This window comes from Lissotriton helveticus, chromosome 3_1, assembly GCF_964261635.1.
Source record: "Lissotriton helveticus chromosome 3_1, aLisHel1.1, whole genome shotgun sequence".
Lineage (NCBI taxonomy): Eukaryota > Metazoa > Chordata > Amphibia > Caudata > Salamandridae > Lissotriton > Lissotriton helveticus.
The window spans coordinates 105,997,964-106,019,460 of NC_136061.1; the positions used below are offsets into that span (position 1 = coordinate 105,997,964).

Sequence of the window (21,497 nt, forward strand, 5' to 3'; positions counted from 1 at the left end):
TCTGAGTCCCACAAGCCCTACAAAATCGGTATTTTACCATCAAATTCAATTTGATGGTAACATACCGATTCAGGTGTGCATGCACATGTGTGCATGCACACCTGTGCCATATGACAGGCAGATCTGCCCTTAGGGCAGGTATGCCTGCCACATGGCCCCGAACCTTTTTTGGGGGTGCTAGAGGGTGTCAAAGTGACACCCCCTGCACCCTTGTCAAAGCCCATAGGAATGAATGGAGCATTACCGGTCGGTATTTACCGAATCGGTAAATGGAACATCTGGATGTTCCTACATACCCCCCCTTCTTATTTACCGATTCTTAATTACCGAATCTGTAAAATTCGGTAATTAAGAATCGGTAAATAAGTTTTACCTACATCTGGCCCAAGATGTCCTATCCTGATAGGATGACGGGAGATGAGCTGTTACAAGCATCACTTGCACTTCAAAGGTTCTGTTCACAGTGCACACAAAGAAACCTGCCTTGCTGACAGAGGAGGAAGGCCTGCCTACATCTGGCCAGCTGACCAGCTGTAACTGGACCTCCCTGGACATGTCTGAGCACTGCTGCTGGCCTCTGTTGAAAGGAGTACTGACTCCTCCAAGAAGAAAAGGTGTAACTTCTGAAGTTGGAGTTCCTCATAGCACCAAATGTGCCTTTTTGTACCAATACTCTGCCGCTTCCAATGACCACCAGCGCAAAGCTCTGATGAGATCTGCTCTTCATGCCAACGATGACCATCCACCACAACCAGCAGTGCAAGACCTGCACTTCACACTACAGAAACGATTGACCACAATGCTCAATCTGCTCTTTATGCTGAAAGTCATTTTCTCGAGGCTTCCTCCAATGTGTATGGAACTCTTCATGCCAGACTTGAGAAGGTAACTTTTCAGCAGGACTTACGAGGTCATTGTATCCAAAGTATCGCAATCGGTCTGCAAATGTGGCTTTACCCCAGTCTAACGAGGCCAGTTGATCTTGTGTGGCGCTGTTTGCTTTTAGGTGCTATTTTCACTTAAAAACCTAACATTTGAATACCTCAGGTCCAACTGATTGAATTTTTGTCATCATTGTATCATTGCATTTATTAAAGTATGCTTTGGGATTTTCCATGTTTTGTGTTTTCTCTTTATTAATATTTGAGTACTGTGTAAATACCAAGCACATTGCCTCTAAGTTAAGCCTGACTGCTTTTGTGGCAAGCTACTGAAGGGTTAAGCACAGGTTAATTTAGTGATCTTTGAGGATCAACCTGACAAGGATTGTAGTTGTTGCTTAAGTGCGAATTCTACTCCACTTAACCAATAACCCAATTTCTCACACTATGCAGCCGCAAACCTGTCCCATTGTTGCCTGCTTCAAAATTTCAAACCAGTTCCATGTCTCAGCTGTGTAGCATGCTCCCTTGTATATATATTCAACCGTTGACCGGTACACTCCAATGGACATCCAAGGAATCCTACCTTGAGCCGACACTAGGCTCAGGCTTCTTGTATAGCCTGGCTCTACTGTGTCTCCTTGCTCTTTTTTGTCAAAGGTAAATCTGCTACTATAATGATTTCCAGCATAATTATTTCTCTTAGCAGTCTCCTAGTGGGCTTCCTCTCTGCCACTCTAGGGCTTTTGAAGATGTCCTTTGAAGTTGGAGTTGACACATAGATGCCACAAAGATGCCACAAAGATGCCAGTGGGTTGTGATCACAGATATGTATATGCCTTTTGAAATGCATGCCAGCTGAACTCAGTCAGAATATATTTAAAAACTTTACCTATTTTCTCCTATGCCTTTGTCAAGCATGTGCTGTGCATTTAGCTTTTATAGCACTTTGTTATGAAAACTTACAAATGTAAAAATGTTTGCCAGTTTATACAGAATGAATATCCTGGAGCACAAGGGCTGATGAAAAATGCACAAAATCTAAAATCAAATATATTCTGCCCCAAATATATTCTGCCCCCCCTGCACTACCAAATTGCACTGGGACGCGGCCAGGCAAAGATGTCTAATGCACAAGAGTCCACGCTACGTACATTGGTCCTGGGGTGGAACAGACATTTGTATACATTTGATCTGTCGCAGGCACTTCAGTGTTACAGAAGGGGCCACAGATGTTCGTTTGGCCCATTCTGTAATACTGATAGCACCAGTGCACATACATCTCTGGCTCTACCTTAAAGAGGCATTCCTTCATTTGCATGGGGGCTCAATCACACGCAAATAAGGGAAACACTTTACTTCTACAACCTTGCAGTATTATGGGCACTGGCAACGAGGCAAAGAGGTCATCTGGAGACTGACTATGCCCCTAAAAAGGATGGGGGATTGTAAGACGGCTAATAGCCAGAAACCGGTCCTAGGATGCTTGATTCCGGTCCAGGGAAGACATGGCTTGGCAGTTCGGGCTGGACTGTTCCCATGTGGCACAGGGTCAAGACTGATTTGCATATAGCCATGTCCGAACTGGGGTGGCTTGGTGACCAAAATAACGATGGATTAAACCCAGATCTGTGACTGGGGGTGAATGTTTTGCCATTGTGCAACATTCTGTCCATCATCTTGTGTGTTTTGCTGCTTTTTAAATAAAGCATTATTTTTTTATTGCACCCCATTTTCCTTAAAGAAAAATGAAATGTTTCTTTTTCATTTTTTAAGAGCAGGTGTTGTCTGTGGGACTACTGCCTGCTCTTAAAATATATTTTTGCATCTATTCAAAAAGGGGTAGGGATCCCCTGGGTACTCCTTCTGGTTTGCGAGAAGCTTTCCAGCTACTTAAAGTAGGTGGCAAACGGCGAGTGTTTTACGACCGCAATGGTACATACAAGTGCGACTCGCTATTAGGAAGGGACGCCCTTAGGACACCCTTTCCTAATAGCAGCTCGCAAATGCTATTTTGCAAGTCACAGACTCGCAAAATAGCATTTGTACAAATCACAACCCTTTATTGCGGCTGCAAACGGACTGATTTCCCTCAGTGTTTTGAAACTAATGGACCCTGGAAGCAAATCAAGTAGGAATTTAAGACTGTGTATGTTTGCTACATCCTGAACCTTAATCACAATGTATTGTGTCATTCATGCAATTTCTTCTGATCCCTGTACAACGCTTTGTGTGTTTTAGGGACGTATATTGGGTGCTTCAGTGATGATGCTGGGGAGAGAACTCTGAAGGCAGCTGTGTTCTATGACTTGTGGAAGATGACAGTATCTCACTGTCAAGAGGCATGCGCTGAAAGGTGAGTTGGTAACAAATGGAAAATTTCAGCTTCGAAGTTTCCATGCAGGGAAAGAGGGATCACTATTTTGTGGTACACTAGTGTTCGACAGAATATCATGAGAATCATCACTTTTCACTACATGAACATGTAAAGGATTACATGAGCTGTCTGTGTTACCTAAAATTTAGAATAATTTGCACTAGTGATATTCCTTCCAACTAACAACAGGATTTTGCATATGTATATGGTATTTCTGCAGTAGTTACCTTGCTGAAATGCAGTGGGCGCTGTACAGGGTCAAAGATATAGATGCCGTCAATGTGCAAATGGAGAGGTATCTGGGTAGTGAACTGTTATATAACAACAAAGGGAATCAAGGAAGGACAATGTTTTATGGGGTCCAGTGTACGTGTCCAATAGACTAGCCACAAAGTAATGTACAAAGTTCCCCAGATGGGGTGGAAAGAGGGTAGAGTATGTCGATATGAAGCGTGTACAGAGAGAGAGAAAGAAAGAAGAACCAAAGAGGGGAATACCCTAGTTGGGACTAAAACCCTCACACACCTAGCAAGCTAGATGTCATGCTTCATCATATGGGTTTGCTCCTCGCTGAACTGGCGCTGCAATGTTCAGCGGGCACCCATAAAGGGGCTCTTTAACGGAGATCTTTAATCCCTGCCATATGGTGCATGCGGGTGTGCGGGGAAGAAAGGGGTGTAGTCGTGAGAGATGTGGTGAAACTTAAAAAAGGTGGGTCAGTCCACAATGAAATTTATTGGCGTGGCTGGCGCCCTTGGTTAAAATAGTGGGAGGGGAGATAGTTGCTACTGGTAATATTGGGCAGCTGCTCTGTCCTGACCAGACGGTGGGGGTAGGTGTTAGCGGCTCCGACCGCACGCTATCCGGGTTCCTGACCTTTACGTGCAGGTCCCACTGGAGCAGACTGCGGGGCATCTTATGATCTCCCTTAGGGTCACCCATACTCAGCAGGATTTTCTTGCCTGCCCCTTTATGACCTCATGGCATAAGGTTGTATGACTAATTTTATATCATTTTCACTGTGTAGTACGTCCCACTTAGGTCCTGATGAAATGCCGCGTAGGCATGAAACATGTTGACCACACTAGGGGGTTGTAGATATCTTGCCCAATATTACCAGTAGCAACTATCTCCCCTCCCACTATTTTAACCAAGGGCGCCAGCCACGCCAATAAATTTCATTGTGGACTGACCCACCTTTTTTAAGTTTCACCACATCTCTCACGACTACACCCCTTTCTTCCCCGCACACCCGCATGCACCATATGGCAGGGATTAAAGATCTCCGTTAAAGAGCCCCTTTATGGGTGCCCGCTGAACATTGCAGCGCCAGTTCAGCGAGGAGCAAACCCATATGATGAAGCATGACATCTAGCTTGCTAGGTGTGTGAGGGTTTTAGTCCCAACTAGGGTATTCCCCTCTTTGGTTCTTCTTTCTTTCTCTCTCTCTGTACACGCTTCATATCGACATACTCTACCCTCTTTCCACCCCATCTGGGGAACTTTGTACATTACTTTGTGGCTAGTGAACTGTTATGGCAACATGGTGTTGTGTGTATCGTTCTTCAAAAAGGTGTCACTTCAGTTCTTTCCTAAATTGATGCAAGGGAGGGGCTAGAATTTGGTGCTCACATCTTTATTTTTTCCATTTAAAGACATTAGTAACAACGAGATGTGAATGAATTCCATGTTGTCCTCATTTTTCCGTCAATTTCGCAGAGCCTCTCTCGGAGGTAAGTGCAGCATTGGTCTACTGAGACTGGATAAAGGTGAAATGCTACCTGACCTGCTGTTTGTGAATAAGGCATTATGTTAAAAATGGGTTACTGGTTAACTGAGGTGAGAACACTGGTCAAGCAGCAACCAAAATCCTAGTCTGTGTAAGTCTCATGCAAACCCCAAATTAACCTGTGCCCAATCCCCTGTTAGCTTGGCATTGAGCACTCAGGCTTAATTTAGAAGCATTGTGTGAAGTATTTATGCAACACTTCAAACAACAAAATTGTGAAAACAACACACAAAAAGACACCAGGTTAAAACAATACAGTTTATTTTAATAAATAAAAAAGAACAAAACCTACAAAAATCCAATTAGTAGAACTGGAGATATTACATTTTAAACTTTTCACAGAAAATAGCTCCAAAAAGCACAAAAAGCCAACTGTGAATATCTGGTCGCAACAGATCAGTATAAAGTTGCAAGTTCATGCTGACCGCAATGGAGCACAGAGATCCAGTTAGGCCCGCTGAACCAAGTACCTTAAATCCTGGTTTTCCGAGTGTTGCCTGTATCTGCGTTGAAGATACATCATGTAGCTGAAGTGATGTGTTGGTTCCAAAATGCAGCGAGGCTGTGATGCGAGGGCCTGCATCATTGTCGAGGTGATGTAAAGTCCTGCATCGATGATGCAGTACGCAGTCTGGGAGAAGCGTCTCTTCCAAAGAGCTGTGAGGCTGCGGTGCAAAGACTACCATTGTCATTGAGGCTGTCATAGATGAGGGATGCAGGGGCCTGCACCAAGGATGAGTAGTGGTGGATCTGAAGGCACTGCGGGTCGTGGCGATGATGCAGATCTTTGCAACTAGTCGAATCCATGCAGCAGCAGAGATGCGTCAGTTCTGCTCATGATTGTTACACACAGCAGAGGAGATATCGCGGTTGCGCTGGATGCACAGAGGCTGGTAAAACACCTTAAGCCCACTTCCAAGGGTCCAGGACTGGGGTTGCACCACTTGGCAGGGTAGACTCACAGATGGCAGAGCCCAGGTGTTGATGCAAGACTGTTGGAAGCCTGTTATATCCCTGAGGCCTCAGATCGGGAGGACAAGCACCTAGTCCTTATATTCACTCTGCGTTCTGAGTAGACCTGGGCAGAGTTCTGCTACACAGAACTCTGCGAAGTACCCAAAAAGCTCTGCCACGATCCGTGGAGTTCACCATGCATCAGAGTGCGGTAAGTTGTGCGGCTGGCACAGAATTTTAGCCCAAGAGGGCGCTGCTTCTTTCTGCCGCTTGAGCAGATGTTCTTCACAAGCGACAGCGACCGCAATGCGATTGGCAGGTTTCTCAATGCGAGCTGTAATGACCTGTTGCGGTTTCTCGCGTTGAGAAATCTCACCAGGGTATGATTTTCCTCACTCATGTTTGCCAACTGAATGTTGGCGAGCCGCACAAGAGAAAAAGTCTGCTCCACACCACTTTGCGGAGTTTTCAAAAATTCTGTGCTCTGGGCGGAGTGGGCAAATCTCTGTAAACTCCATTGGCAGAGCGGAGTTCATTGTCCACCCTTAGATCTGGGTTCAAGAGATGCAGGCCCAGTCCTTCTCACCCAGGCAAGAGGGCAGCAGGTCAGCAAAGCAGTTGCCCAGCAAAGCGACAGTCCTTCAGCGGCACAGCAGTCCTTCTTCCTGTCAGATTATTCACAAGTCCAGGAGTGTTTCTGAAGTGGTGGTGCCTGAGGTCCTTCTTTTATGCAAAGTTGTGCCTTTTAAACGGGGAAAAGCTTCTGGAAGCATGCCTTTGAGGAGCACAGATATCGTACCTTCTATTCCCTGTATCCAGACTAACTACATAATGTATGCAGCCCTTTGTGTGAAAATAGGACACAGCCTATTCAGGTGTAAGTGAGGCTGGACACAACTCCTCCCTTCTATCCTGCCAGTGATGGCCCTTCCAGTCACACTTAAGCTCCCAATGTGTATGACTGTATAGGCAGAAAACACAAAGCCCAACTGGCAATTACACACAGTCATTTGACCAGAACCCGCCTGCCGGCACCAAATGACCAAGGCAAGAAAATGATAAGTTTCTAAATGTGTATTTCTAAAGTTGTGATTTTAAATCCAACTTCACCTTAAGTTAGCATTTGGAATTTGGATTCCAAAGACACCAAACATGAATTGGTAATCTCTCCCCATTTAGAAATTACACTTATAAAATGTAATAAAGCAACTCCAATGTTATCCCTTTGGTGAGAGAGGTCTTGCAGTAGTGAAAAACGCATTTAAGAGTTTTCCACTACCAGGACATGTAAACCTTAAAACTTAAAAGTCCTTCTCTTTAAATATATTGCACCCTATCCTCTGTGCTCTCCAGAGCCTACCCCAGCGGTGACTTAAAAAGGAAGGCTTGGGCCTGGCAACAGGTATATTTTGCCAAGTCGACATGGCATGTTAAAACTGCACACAAAGTCTCTGCAATGACAGGCCTGAGGCATGTTTAAAGGGCTACTTAAGTGGATGGCACATCAGTGCTACAGGCCCACTAGTAGCATTTCATTTACATGTAGTCCACTTTACTAGGGACTTATAAGTGAATTAAATAGATCACCTGGGTATAAGCCAATGTTACCATGTTATGAGCAGAGAGCACTAGCACTTTAGTACTGGTTAGCACTGTAAAAGTATGCAGAGTCCTACTGCCCGCAAAAATGAAGTCAGTAAAAGCAGGAGGTCTGAAGGCAAAATGTTCGGGGGAAATCACACAAAGGATGCCATATCAAACACATGGTTTAATCATGTTGATGCACTGGGATATGTTAGTTAGCAGGTCAAGACTGGAAACCATAAAAGACCTGGAAAAATTCATTTTCTCTTCACTCTCTTTCTCTCTCTCTTTCCATCAACCTATTCTTTCTCTATCTACTTGCCTGTTCTCTCTCCTCTCAGTCACTGATACCTCTCACTCTCTCTTTCTGTCTCTCTTTTTCTTTCTTTTCTCTGAAGCCCTGACTGTACTGTCTATAACTAATCATCTACAGATCTCACCTACTGAAGGAAAGCATGATTGCAATGGGATCTGGTAGGCACGTGCATAGGTAACACAGTGAAACCAGGACTGCAGCCTAACACATCTGCAGTGGAGACTGACGTGCATCCAGTGATGCAGGGTGAATTACACCGGAGGCATGCAATGTTGCAGTAAAGATAGGCATGGACAAAGTGGAAGCAGACAAATTTCCAGTAAAGTTAGGCATGTTTGCAGTGGAGTCAGAAGGATTATATTGGAAAGATGCATGGATGCAGTGAAGGGAAGTTTGAATTGGAGCATTCAGGGTTGCCAGTCATTGGCAGAGCAAGGGCTCCTTATGCCTAATGTAAGTAAGGAAAATGGAAAGCTTACCCCTCCTTCCCCCCTAATGTTTAAAGGACAGCAGCTCGCATAATGGGCCAATAAATCAGGGAGTGTTAAAGCACAACTACTCACCTGTGAGGGTCTCAAGGCGCTGGCCAGAAACTAGGACAGATATAATTTAAACTCTAGGCTCCATTGCCACTGAACTTGATGTTCTAATTATAGTTCCCACCCTGAGGCGTGTCTTTCGTTTGCCAATCTGATGTTCTAAGGACTCTTCGAGTGAAGACATGGTGTGCACACAACTTGGCTACAGTCTCTGCTATGTTAATACAACACTGTGGGGCTCTTATTCAATTGTACTCCCTCTGGTGTCTTTGAACTCTTTTGAATCCAATCCTCTTTCATCTGCATTGTCACCCTGTTGAGTATCCTTTCGAACTGATGGCCATGAGGACCCCTTCCCCACCTACTCGCCCTCATCATCTCAAGGACATTATTGAAACCCCGGGGGCCTGCAGCTAGTGCTCTGTGCTACTACCCTTTGTTTCAAAGGCTTGTCTACAAAAATAGTTCATAATTAAAGGGTATACACTATTCGTATTTAAAATTAGCATGGGAGCACAGCCTGTCATCAGATAATGGCCATCAACGTATCTTTGGTGAGGGGAGGGAGCTTGTCAGTAAATACACTGCCAATAATAACAAAACCTCCCTATAAGCCACACTCTTAGCAACAGAAACTGGTTAAAATCTGAAATCTTTTGCTTTCTCAAAAGGACTAAAGATGGGCACAAGGATGAAGATCAAATTGTCTTGGATAGTTAAAAAATGGAAGCACATTGGGGTCAAGAATGAGATACAGGGCGGGATGAAACCAGCAGCGTAACACAGGGCTTCACATCCCCTGTGGCAAGAGGGGTTCCTGGTCTTGTCTTCCTGGAGAGACCCTCATTCCCCTGTCATCTTCACCTTCAAAATCTGTCTGGATGTGGAGGGGGGACTTCATATGCTTCCTAGAAGGCCCCTCCCCTTGCTGCATGGGTTTAGTTAGTGCCCTGGGCAAAACCGCAAAGATATCATAGAAACCCTTAGGACTAGGCTCCAGTGTAAGCAATATCATATAAGGTAGAATCCTTCCCTTTGTTTAGGCCACCTGCAGAGTAGATTTTTTTAAACCCGCTCGAGGGCAGACTGAAAGGAATTTTGAGCCAAGTAATGGTTTAGGAAGGTGACTTCTTCTCTTCAGGTCAATTAATCAATCAATGAGGATTTTTCGAGCGTGGCTAATCACCTGTAAGGGTATCCAAGCACTGAGAACCCCAGTGCTGGGAGGGAGGCAGTTGAAAGCCAGGCCTTGAATCCCCTTCTGAATTCCAGTAGAGCGGTAGAGATCAGGAGGTAAAGGGGGAGGCCGTTCCAGGACTTTCAGGCGAGGTAGGAGAAGGCGTGTACTCCACTGTTGCTGCGGCGGATGCTGGGTGTGTGGGCGAGGAAGGTGGAGCACAGTTGTCTGGAGGGCCTGAAAATGTTTAATAAAGGGAGGTCTCCTGAAGATTTGAAAGACCCCAACAGGCATTGCTGAAAAGCAGTTTGTTTTGAGCAGTTATTATTACTATCCATCACTCAAACAATCAAAACTAGTCTCAGTGTTTAGACCAGTCTGATAGACTACTTGTCTGATAAGACTCTACAACTCTCTACGACTCTACTGTTGGACTCTTTCATAGGTATGTAGCCAGCTGCAGGACACCCACTGCTTTTGTGCTCTGATTCAAATTGGTCACTAGAAGTGGCTCTATGAGAGATTCTGTTTCTGAAACTCCATAACAAGTTCAGTTTAAATGGACAGAACCAGGGCACGCAAAGCCTCATAAGGAGTCTCCTATATCGCATAGATATTCTTTGGCCTTGGTCTGGATGGCGGCCTCCTGAAAGGCAGGGCCAGATTGGCCATTGCGGGCACCAGGCGTTTCACTGGTAGGCTGCCAGGGTGGTGAGGGCCGGTTTTGGACCCCTGGGGGAATGTTTTTGTTACCGGGCAGGTTTTGCAGTTAAATGCAATAGCGGCCCCCTGCAACAAAATCAGCTGCAGTTTTTCCATGCACGCACCACCCCCCGGCCCCCCCCACCGGCCTGACTCAATCGTTCTGTTTGCAGTCGGGCCCTGCTGAAAGGCGGGGGCGGTCAGAATGGGAGTAGCCCCCCCCCCTCCACCACCTTCCCCCCTGAATCGCGGGCTGCAAGGGCCTGTGTTACAGCCCTGCACCTACCCAGACCTAAACTTCATTTTCAGATTAAACACTAGTGCAACATCCCTTCCTTCGAGTTGCTTCACAGCGTATACATTCAGTGTATGCAATGTGTGTGTCAGCGCAGTTCAAGCGAGTAACAGCTCCAGCCAGCTTTGATAAACTGCTCTGATTGGGACTGCAGATCGAATAGCGAATGCAAAGTGGCCTCCTGTGATGTTTACTGCACTGATAATTAAAAGTCGTCACAGTCCATTAAGTATGATGCTAGCTTGTACCTGTATTGCATATTTTGAAATTTCACAAATGTTAATGGCGCCAAGACTAAAAGTTCAGATTCATTTATTTATGTCATCCATTCTGCTAAGCTCCATTTGTTTCTTACACCTGAGGAGAGCATTCTCTTTCACCTCAAAATGCAGAATCTGCAGTCCACCTGGGTATGAGGAAGACCTCTGATGGTACTGTAAATCCAGTCTACGCAGAGGCGTAACTCGGACCCCGGAAGCGCAGGGTTGTGAGGGGGGCACACTTCAGAGGCCCCTCAACCTTCGAGGGGTCCTTTACAGGGCCGGACTGGGAACAAAAACCGGCCCTGGCAAAGTGCTCGGCCTGCCCCTCCACCCTCCGGGGGGGGAGGGGAAGGGGGGGAGGGATGGCAGTGTGACCGCGCTCTTTGCCAGGGCTGGTTTTTGGCCGGTTTTGTTACAGGGCCGTTTTTGCACCGTGCCCGCAACGGCCAGCCCATGTCTGGTCCTTTACTCTTCCGAAGGCCACTAGATATCTGTGAAATATGGGACACTCAGGGGCCTTCTTCACATTCTGCAGCGTGGGCCGTTATTTTTGGTTACGCCCCCACGGTTTAGTGCTGGAGGACTGCGGGTTGATCTTATAGGGGTTTAAAGTAACCCCGGCGGTGACGTGTGTGCTGAAAAAGAGGTGTGCATTAAAGCCGAAGATCACTTGTCTGAAAGCTGTTTGGATGGTTCAGTATTTCATTTTTTTTAATTATTTTTTTTGGGAGGGGGAGAAATATTTTTATTTGATTTTCATAAAGAGAAAAAGGTGAGTAGACATAACAGCACCATGGCACAGTACGCAGCTAGTCTTTCATTTTTTTGAGTTTCAATTAGAAAAAATATATATATATATACATATATTCTTAAGGTGCTAAATGTTATTTAGTTTTATCAAAAAAAGTATGATGTGCGTCGTCTTTGAATCTGATTTACTGCGGTGTGAGTTAAACTGTAAAGGAACCTGGTTAGCTGATGCAATAGCACGCGAGGCACCAGCTGTAAAGGTCCCTGCAGATCTGGGCTCATGCCTTTGAATTCAGTTGCGGTCTTTGAAGTTAAAGCTATCCTTTCCATCCCTCGAATGTATAATGAAGGAGCGATTGACCCTGGGGGTATTTTTCCTGCTCAAAGTTTTACTTTCTTGCATGCTACAGTCATTGCTCATTTGCATGCTACAGTCATTGCTCATTTGCTCTGGTGATTGTCTCTGGTGTTAAAATCTAGATTGTGGCGTAAACATTATCGGCGCCATCTTGTCTCCTTTTCGGATCCATGCGTGCGCGTAAGCAGCAGCCATTTTGAATGCCATGACCCCTCTGCCTACTGCCGATAGCCAGCGCGTCTCATCCCCCTCACACCCCGGCTCCGCAAGCACCCCCCCCCTTTTCCGACAGCCCCCGGTCTCTCCTGCTCGGCCCTAAACGCCCCTCCAGCGTGACCCTGCCTCCTAGCCACGTCCCGCGCTGAGCCCCCCCCCATACCCTTTCATCTCATTCATAAAACAGGCCCTTTGATAACCTCTTCCTCCTTGCCCGATTGTTCAACCCGACCCCAGGTCCTCACTTAGCCCAACAGATGCGGTTTATTGCCTCTACAGTAGGACCTCACCTCACTTCAAAGGAGCGGGGATTAATCAATGCCCTCACAACCCTAGACCCGATCGATTACCCGTATTTCCGTTCCCAGCGGAATACCCAGCTGCGCGGTAGCCATCATGCTGAGATTAGGGGTGGGGACTCCTACTGTAGATATGTGTGGGAACGGACCTGAACCGGGGATTCGAAAGACACCTTTCTCCGGACTTCAAAGCATTACTAAGAATGTGTTGCATGTAATAAAGTAATAAACCAGTGTATAAGAGGCCAGGCCTCAGAGATGTCGAGAGAGCACCTCGAGAAGATACCCTGTTGTCTGATTTGACGTGTTCTGTTCCGTCGGAATAAACTCCTGTTTCCTGCCTTCCAGTCTCCAGCGCCTGCCTCTTTATTTTGGTAATCGTGAGTTGGGTGAGAAGCGGTAACGCCGGGCAAACCTAGAAAAGGGGTAAACGACCTGATCTGCCTGAACCCTTTTTCAACAATTGGCGCCCAAGGTGGGGCCCATCAGCGACACGTGGATCCAGTGGGAGAGGTCCCGACGACGGAGTGAACGACTGCAACGATCGGGAAGAGCTCCTGCCCGATAGACCCTCGTCTGGCAGCCGATCATCCGAACTTCACTGGTTCCGAACAGACCTCTCTCGAGTGATCTACGGTCCTGACTGGGAACCATCAGGAGTGCCACAGCAATTACAGAGAATAGAGGACGATCGGGCGCTGGAAGCGGAAGACGGGAAACTGTCCATACGGTCCGGGTAAGGTCGTGTAACACGACAAACTAGGAAATATTTGATTGTTTGATTGGAAAATACTAGTATTGCTCTCCGAATTGTTGGTTCTCTTGGAGATTCTCTGTCTGCAAACCGAGAGGGATAAAAGTATTCTCTCTTCCTTTGCATACAGTGAAGGGTAGGTAACGCAGGCTTTTGCCCCCGTTGTAATCCGTCGTGCCTATCTTTTCTCCCCTACTGATTGATTGTTTGCCCGAACATTGTTTGTTCGAGGATTATTTTTTTCTCGAGAATTTTCTGTCTACAAACGGGGAAGGGTAAAAGTATTCTGTCCTCCTTTGCAGATAGTGAAGAATAGGTAACGCAGGCTTTTGCCCCCGTTGTACCCCGTCGTGCCTATTTCTTTCTCGCCACTGATTGTTTGATTGAACGAACATTAGTTGTTCGATATTAGTTCTCTCTTTGGGTATTCCCTATTTGCGAAATACTGTAGAATAGAAATATTCTGTCTAGTCTTCGCGAAGTAGTGAAGGATAGGTAGTGCAGACTTTTGTCCCCGTTGTAACCCGTCATGCCTATCTTCTTCCCATTGGTCAGTAGTTGGTTCAGCCCGGACCACTTATTAGAGGTGGATCATCCGGTTCCTCTGGAGGGCACCCCTAATAAGGATATGTTTTTAAAATATGGACTAGTCGCCGTAGCTTATAGTAAGTTATGGAATAAATATACTAAAAAGGATCAGGAAAGTCAGTGGCCACTGATAGGATCCTTCGATGACACACAAATAAACGTGCTGGAAACAGCCCTTTGTAACAATAAAACCACGCCCACTATGCTTGATAGTTTCGGCATGTGGCGCAAGGAAGCAGAGCAACGAAAGAAAAGAGAAGAAGCGAGAATAGGAAAAGAGTTGCGAAAGGCAGCCCACCTGGCCGCTAAGAAACTAGAAGAAGTTATAAAAGAAAGGGAGAAAGCCAGACAAAAACAGGAATCTGAATCGACAGGCCAGTGTCCTGTTAGGACCCCCTCTACGCTCTACCCTGATCTGACCTCCAAACAACGGGCGAACGATGAGCTGATGCTAAGTCCTCCGATCATCTATATGCCCCCCCCTTATGCCCCCTCCCAACCCCTAGTACAACACTTGCCAGCTCCGAGTGCAAATGAGAATAACCTTGAAGCTAGTGCCCCAGCCCTCACGGCCTCCGCTCCGGCCGCATTAGTAACAACATCAGATGAACACAAGACTAGCAAACAGCCACCGGGTAGACTGAATAGATTGAGCAAAGATGAGCGAGAGGGAATTGACAAGATGGCAAAGGCACTGGTAGAACGGAAGGAGAGCGAAGAATACACGATGGATATGCACAATTCGCATGCCGGCAGCCACAGACGGCATTTCATTTTACGGTTTAGTTACCACACCCTGAACGCATATGAGGACAGGTGTAGTGTAGCTCCTATTTTCCCAATAGGCTCTGCGCATTGGAATAGTACCTACAGCAGTAAAGGCCTAGGCCAGACGTTAACTAGGTCTACTACTGTCGAAACTAGACTTAATTTTTGGGTTTGCCAGCTAAGCTCAGAGTTTGCTAGAAACTTTCTCGAATGTTCAAGGAAGGATGAACTCCCCTGATTAGACAAGAAGGGATTTAGTTTCTGACAACCATAGAACATGACAACTTTGCTCTCCCCTAATCAAGAGTCAATCTCGAGAGTCGTGTGAGCACAAGGCAATTATTTTACTCAGTCAGTACGTGCATTCTTAGTCTCATCAGAATGTAGAGAAAAGGAAGAGACGGGCGTGTTCAATAAAAGATGTTATTTATTGATCAGTCTCTTTTCTCGTACAAGAGAAATGGATCGATATTATTGCAATACTTATAGTTAAGTAAAGTGCATACATTAGAAGCAATAGTATAAAATAATACTGTAAAAACATTGATATGGTTTCTGAGCCATATGATGTTTAAAATGATTAAAATATATTTACATACACATATACATTTGACTAAACATACTCAACTGGTGTTTCTAAATACGCCTACCCCGTGTACCTGACCTAAGTCTAATGCGTGGGCGGGAATAGAAAGTTACAGTTTAGTTTAAGTTTGTTTTTGCCAAGTGAATAACTAAAGAATTCTCTAGGAGGGGTTATTCAGTTCTGTACCTGGAATTTAGGATGAATGAGGAATGGTATCTCTTTCTCTGCTCTCGATATTCCAGGCTGCCTGCGAGGGCTGCCCAGAAGCGCCGGTGCTGGGTCTCTCGGCTTGAGATAGCAGCGCGTCTCTCAGCGCGTCAGGAAGGCGGGGCTGCTGCCAGCGGGGTCTGCTTCTGCTCTCGGCTTCGGCAAGTATGGCTGCTCCGTCTTGTCACCACGCGTGTGTTTGCATAGGGCAAGGTCGGCAATATTTATACCTTAAAGGTGCCGAGATTGACGTAAGGATGGACATAGGTACGTCAATAAAGATGTCATACGACTTGCTCGTTAGCACATTCTTTACTAAAGTTCTCTGTGAAATCAAAACAATGGCCGCACGGATTATCCAGGTTGTCATAGGTTTGATTTGTTATGAGAACGTCGTATGCCTTATCAGGGGCTGGAGGAATATCGCTTGTCTAATTAGATCTCAAGCGTTATGACCTAATCAGATAACACGTTCCTGTGCCGTAGTGTGACTGCGTCAGATAACGGTATCTGCATCATGGGGGATTTCTTGCCTCATGGGCTGACTGTTAGTTAACTAGCTAGTAAGTTTAACCAGAATAGGGTCAGGAATAGGGGGATCGAATCAGAACCTATAGAAATACACGACACCCACTCCACGCTAACTATGGTCATATCTACTAATCTATGCATAGTATAACATAGTACAACATACTATAGAGTATAGTGTATACCTTACCACCCCAAAATACATAAATGCATTTCGAAATTTTCAAATATACTGAAAAATTGCAGTCATATATATTGTATGCACTTAAGCTATGAATTAAATGCAAAAGTGAACACGCATTGTTATGCATTATTGATTGTTGGTATATGAGAAATACACATGAAATGGCTCTTAATATAGCTATACAGAAAAAAAGTCGAAACCATTTCATCACATAAAATCTATTGCGAACATACCAGCGGGCAGCTAAAGTCTATAAAGTCTATAAAGTATCTAAAATAGAAATCTTAGTTCTCTAGGAATAGTCTCTTACTTTAAGCAGAAAATCAGTGTCCCGGGAAAAAATATATAGAAAAATATTTTAGGGGCTTGCTGAAAAAAGTTGCTGTCCGTGAACTGGATTGTAATTGTTCATGTGACTTTATTTTTAAAGTTGAAGGCCGAATTCAGGGAACGCCGTGTGCGTGTTTACTCAAAAGTCTCTATTTCTGTTCCGGAGAGAACATCATATCATTCAGGCTTTCGAAAAAACTGTCAACAGCTTCATGGGAAAGTTCCTCTAAGTCGGAAATAGGGGTAACCATGCATTCATGCGCATGATTGTCTCCATTGACATTCTGATTTGCATTGCTGACAGAAGGTCGTACCTGTTCGATGCTGCTTTCATCTTGAACTTCACTACTCTTCAATCGCAGTGGTGAAGATTCCAGGAATGCCGTCATCAGAATTGGCAGCCTTTGAGGGCAGCACAGTGCGTGAACCTTGGTAGGAACCAACAGTGTATCTGCATCCACCGGCGCATCCGATTGTAGCGTCAGACAGGTGTCTAACACGCATTCTTCTCCGCATAGCAGACACCTTAGTACAGGTAAAACACACCTTTGCCACATTGGTCGAAATGATAGAAACCAAGTCATGTTTAGGTCTCTAAGCCGGGATAGTCCCAGGATTTTTGATATCCGGTCCCGGTATCCAATGGCTAGGATCGTATCTTCCATTGTCGCGAGAGTTTGATCTGTGACATGGGTTGCCATAACGAAAAATAAGGACTAGGAATAGGATTCCTGCAATTAGTCCTAGGATCAGGGGAAGTCCGCCAAAAATCGAATGGACGAAGTCTGGAAAAATACCCAGTATGGCTTTGAATGGTGTTAATGCCATCGAAAATACTGTCTTAAATACCTTTGAGACCCCTGTGGTATCAGAAATATTTAAGATTTCGCTCAGGATTTCCGCGAAATGTACGGGGGAATTAGTTGATAATAATGTATGTATCTCTGCAGTCGTCCTTGCGACTTGTAGATCATACGTTTCTTTAGATGACGTGAGCCTTGTAGGCGTCTGAAGAAGCACTGTTTTCATTCTGCTTAAAGTGTCTATTCGAATAGAAGTAATTTTCAAACTGGGCCATGCCCTCGCCTCCCTGTCTGGAAAGGAGCTGGGGAACAAAGAACGTCCACAGCACTTGACCTTCGCCGTCGTAGTGACGAGATAAGGAGTCCCGGGCATAAGACTACAGCATCTGCGGTCTACAATAAGAATGTAACTCCCATTATAGAGTCTTTGAAAGAATGGTTCTATTTCAGTTGCAGGTGCGCCTTGCTGGTGACATGAAAGGTTGTATGAATTCCCTTCACAGGCTCCGTGCAAACTAATACCGTTACACAGAAGCGTGCCGCTTAGTGACATAGCACAATTGTTGCCACTAAGAAACACTTTCTGTCCTTTGTTACTGACACATGCATGTGAATAGGGCAGGTTCCAAGTTGTTTTAAGGTACCCCTTTCCCAATTTCTCGTACATGCCAGCCTGTATATATTTTTGGCAGTATTGAAACCTGAAGGTTGAGATTGGAATATTTATGATTCCGTGGATTATCCATTCACTGACAGGTCGTTCTGACATTGTCAACGGTAATCTTTCTAGTTTTTCAATGCTCAAGATTGTATAATCAGCACCCTTCTGCGCCATACCGATTTGTCTATCAGTAAGGTTAAAGATTTGAAATAGTGACGTTGTGTTGATTAAACGCCAAGGCACATAGCCTGAACGCAGATTTTGTAACGTCCAGCCAAGCTGTACAATAGAACGCAATTGTGACTGACCTTGTTGTAATAACAGTAAGTCTTGCGATAATATATCGATTGCTGAAGACACAATGCTGTCCAATGAAAAAATTCTGGAGGACAGAGTCATTAACCCATTGTCCACTACAGAAAGTGATTTTTCCAAATTAATACGGTCAATTTCCCGTATTCTTTCTGCTGTCTCAATTTGAGTAACCTTCCAGGCCTCATTGTATGCTGCATATACAGAGGCTGCTATGAAACGCTTTTGACGCTGTTTGCGTGGTCCCATTATGAAATCACGCAAGTCAGCACCATCAGTAAGTAAAGTTAGGTGTTGCTTAATTTCAGGCAGTGTGGAAGTTTGTAGCCATTGAAGGCATAATTTGCCCACACTGTAGGTTGTTATTATCCCTGGGTGATGTCTTTGGGGATATCTAGGGTCTGGCCTGTTCATTTTGAGACCCTGTGTTTTATTCAGGAATCTATCTTGACAGTTATTTGTATCTGTGGGCCAGATCAACCATTGTTTCCAATCAGGATGTGTTCTGTTTTGGTTAAGTATATGGTTTATGTCTATTTCTTCATCTGTTTCAGAGTTATTGCTAAACATTGTTGGCTTTGGAATAGACAGGTTATTTAAATCTTTGATTTTGGCTAAGCCAAGACAGGTGGTTTGTTGAACGGTGTCATTTAAAAATATCATTTGTTCTGGGATCATGCAGGCTCTAAACAAAGCTTCTATACCCTGTACTTGCCATTCTTTTGTACCCCAAACACTTTTCAAATCAACATGTTTGTCCCAATAATCAAATCCAAAAGTATTCATTTTTTCAAAGAAAGAATCTGAATATATCAATTTTGTGTTGGTTATCATGGTTTTCATCCCTGTCTTGTTTGACAATTTGTAATAAAATGTTTCAGCATTAGTTATGTTAAAACCTGAAAAATATGAATATTTGCCATACACGGTTCTAGAGCTCCCTTTTGGAGGTGTAGCACAATGTTCCCATTGATTAAAATTTAAAACATTTCTAGGTTGTGCAGATTTATGCAAGAAATGGTTACCATAATGGTTATAGCAGTACATGCTGTCATAATTTGTAGAACCCTGCAAATAATCATGTTTTGTAAATTTAGCAGACATTACTAAGTCAGACATCATATTGTTTATACTTTCAAAGTCCCAATCATCAGCAAATGAGTTTGGTTTTGCAAAGTCACTCAAGGAGATCTTGATTTGGTGTGGATATTTCAGGATCTCGACCGGACCATAAATTTCATAGTCAGTGTTGTCCCAGGCTACCCCACCAGATATTGGAATTGCTGTGAAGTTGGCTGAAGAAAGTTCTGAAGAAAGTTCTCTTTTCTCGACGTGTGAAGATGTGTGTGGTTTGAGGACCAAGTTGATGTTCTGACTTGCTGTGTCCATTTTAGCATATTTTCCCTCAATGAAGCGTCCCAAGGTAAATACCATGATGAGCCAAAGTATGAGGATAAATGCCCCAAAACCCACCCAAAATTCAATCCATGGAGAAACTAGATATGTTTCTTTCAGTTGTTTCAAAAGTTCCTTCGCTTTGTCTTTAAAGGATTTTGATGATGGCTGTGTCTTTTGTTCGCTGAAGCCTTCAGAGGAATCATCGAAGTTGATGAAGTAACCGGATGCAGTTCTGTCAATTGTTCCAATTGGTTCAGGATTTTTGTTTCTTGCATTTTCACTTGGTACTTCTGTATAGATTGGTGTGTCTCTGCTAAATGTCTTTATTTGGGTTTTCAGAGGTCTAAGTTCTATTGCATTGTTGCATAGTCCTTGTTGTTCTTCTGTAGGCGTTTCGAATGTGATGAGCCTCTTTGATAGGACCTCTGTACTGGTAGCAAACCTTGGTGTTCTGCTACTTATTGGGAGTCCACTTGGCCTACTGTTGGTTATCGGCCACATGTTGTGGTTTTACCAGGTCGATGGATACAACTCGGTTCTCCTTTTTTCCAGCAAGTGGCGGTAGTACAACTGATCTTGTCCCGTTGACAGACAATACAGGAACTGCTTTTCTGTAAGAAGGCCCAAATTCCTTCTTTACCGCGATCTTCTCCCTGACTAGATCCCCGACTTTTGGAATCCAGACAGGTCTTGCTGGGACAGGTGGTGATTCTTCAGTGGTCGTTGGCTGTTCTTTCAACTGTATGTTGCTCAGGTCTTTTCTTGTTTTGTTTAAGTCCTGCAAAATAGCCAAACGGTCTTTGACATCAAAGCTTTTTTCTGTTACCACTGAAGTCTGACTATCAAGGTCAGAGATCAACATCCTAGTTCCGAATAATAATTCGTACGGACTGAATCCCTTCAGAGAATTTCTTGGCAAGTTATTTAGACTACGTTGGACACTTATTAGATGTTTGACCCACCCAGCTCCCGAACCTAATATCCTTTCTATTATAGATTGCTTTCTGTCTTGGTTTTTTCTTTACACCATCCCATACCCTCAGGAAGGAAGTGAGAAGATTCCCGCTGGGCTGTGCTCATTTGGCCATTCTTTCCCCCCCCCAGGCTGGATTGCCTGAGAAAAAGAAAAAAAAATGGTCGAACGTAGCATGCTCTTAGCGTATATGCCATTTAGACTCGCAAATCTTGTATAACAGTCCGGACGTCAGCCGAGTGCTGTGGATCTACATTATAAGTGGGAACTAGCCTGTATATGTTAATCGCAAGCCATTCTTTTTAGTGGTGATGTTATCTGCCTTGATACGACGAGGTATTAAACTGCTTCTCTCCCCACTGCGATCTCTGTTGCAGTTTGGGCAGTTTTTTACAAACATGGTGTAGTGCAGGCTCATGCCTGGCCACCAGTACCGTGATTGTAATTCTTCCAGAGAATCTTTTAATTTAAGGTGTCTGAGACCCTCGCCCATGTGTGCGTCTGCGATTAACAAGTTTCTCCTGTCCATGTTTAGAATCACTCTATCCCCCACTCCAGGGATTCGAGCAAAAGGAATGGAGTTTGCATCTATGATGTATGTGTAATTGAGTGGATAGTTGATCGGTAACGCCGAGCAGTCGCCTTTTGATGACGTTTTTACTGCCAGCAATGTTTCGCCGTCAATGTATTTTAATGTACGCTTTTTCCGATCTACGGGAGCCGGTTTACTGGCTGCCGCTGCGGCTGTTTCAGCCAATGAATTCCCTACAACGTGAACGCCATCACGCTGGTGACTCAGTGAGTGTGTCACGTGAGTCTTTGGTAGTTCTTTTTTCAAAAGAGCTACCTGTTCCCAGAGCAGTCTCTGCTTTATTGGTGCATCCGTGTCATCTTTGTAATCGTTC

General features: G+C 44.7%; 1 protein-coding gene across 1 annotated transcript in view; it reads left to right on the forward strand.

Moving 5' to 3' along the window:
- WSCD1 (WSC domain containing 1) overlaps positions 1–21,497 on the forward strand; it is a 296,810-nt gene that overhangs the window by 118,049 nt on the left and 157,264 nt on the right. The window contains exon 3 of the mRNA XM_078683536.1: positions 3,123–3,237. Coding sequence (XP_078539662.1) covers positions 3,123–3,237 — 115 coding nt within the window. The remainder of the gene's footprint in view (positions 1–3,122; positions 3,238–21,497) is intronic.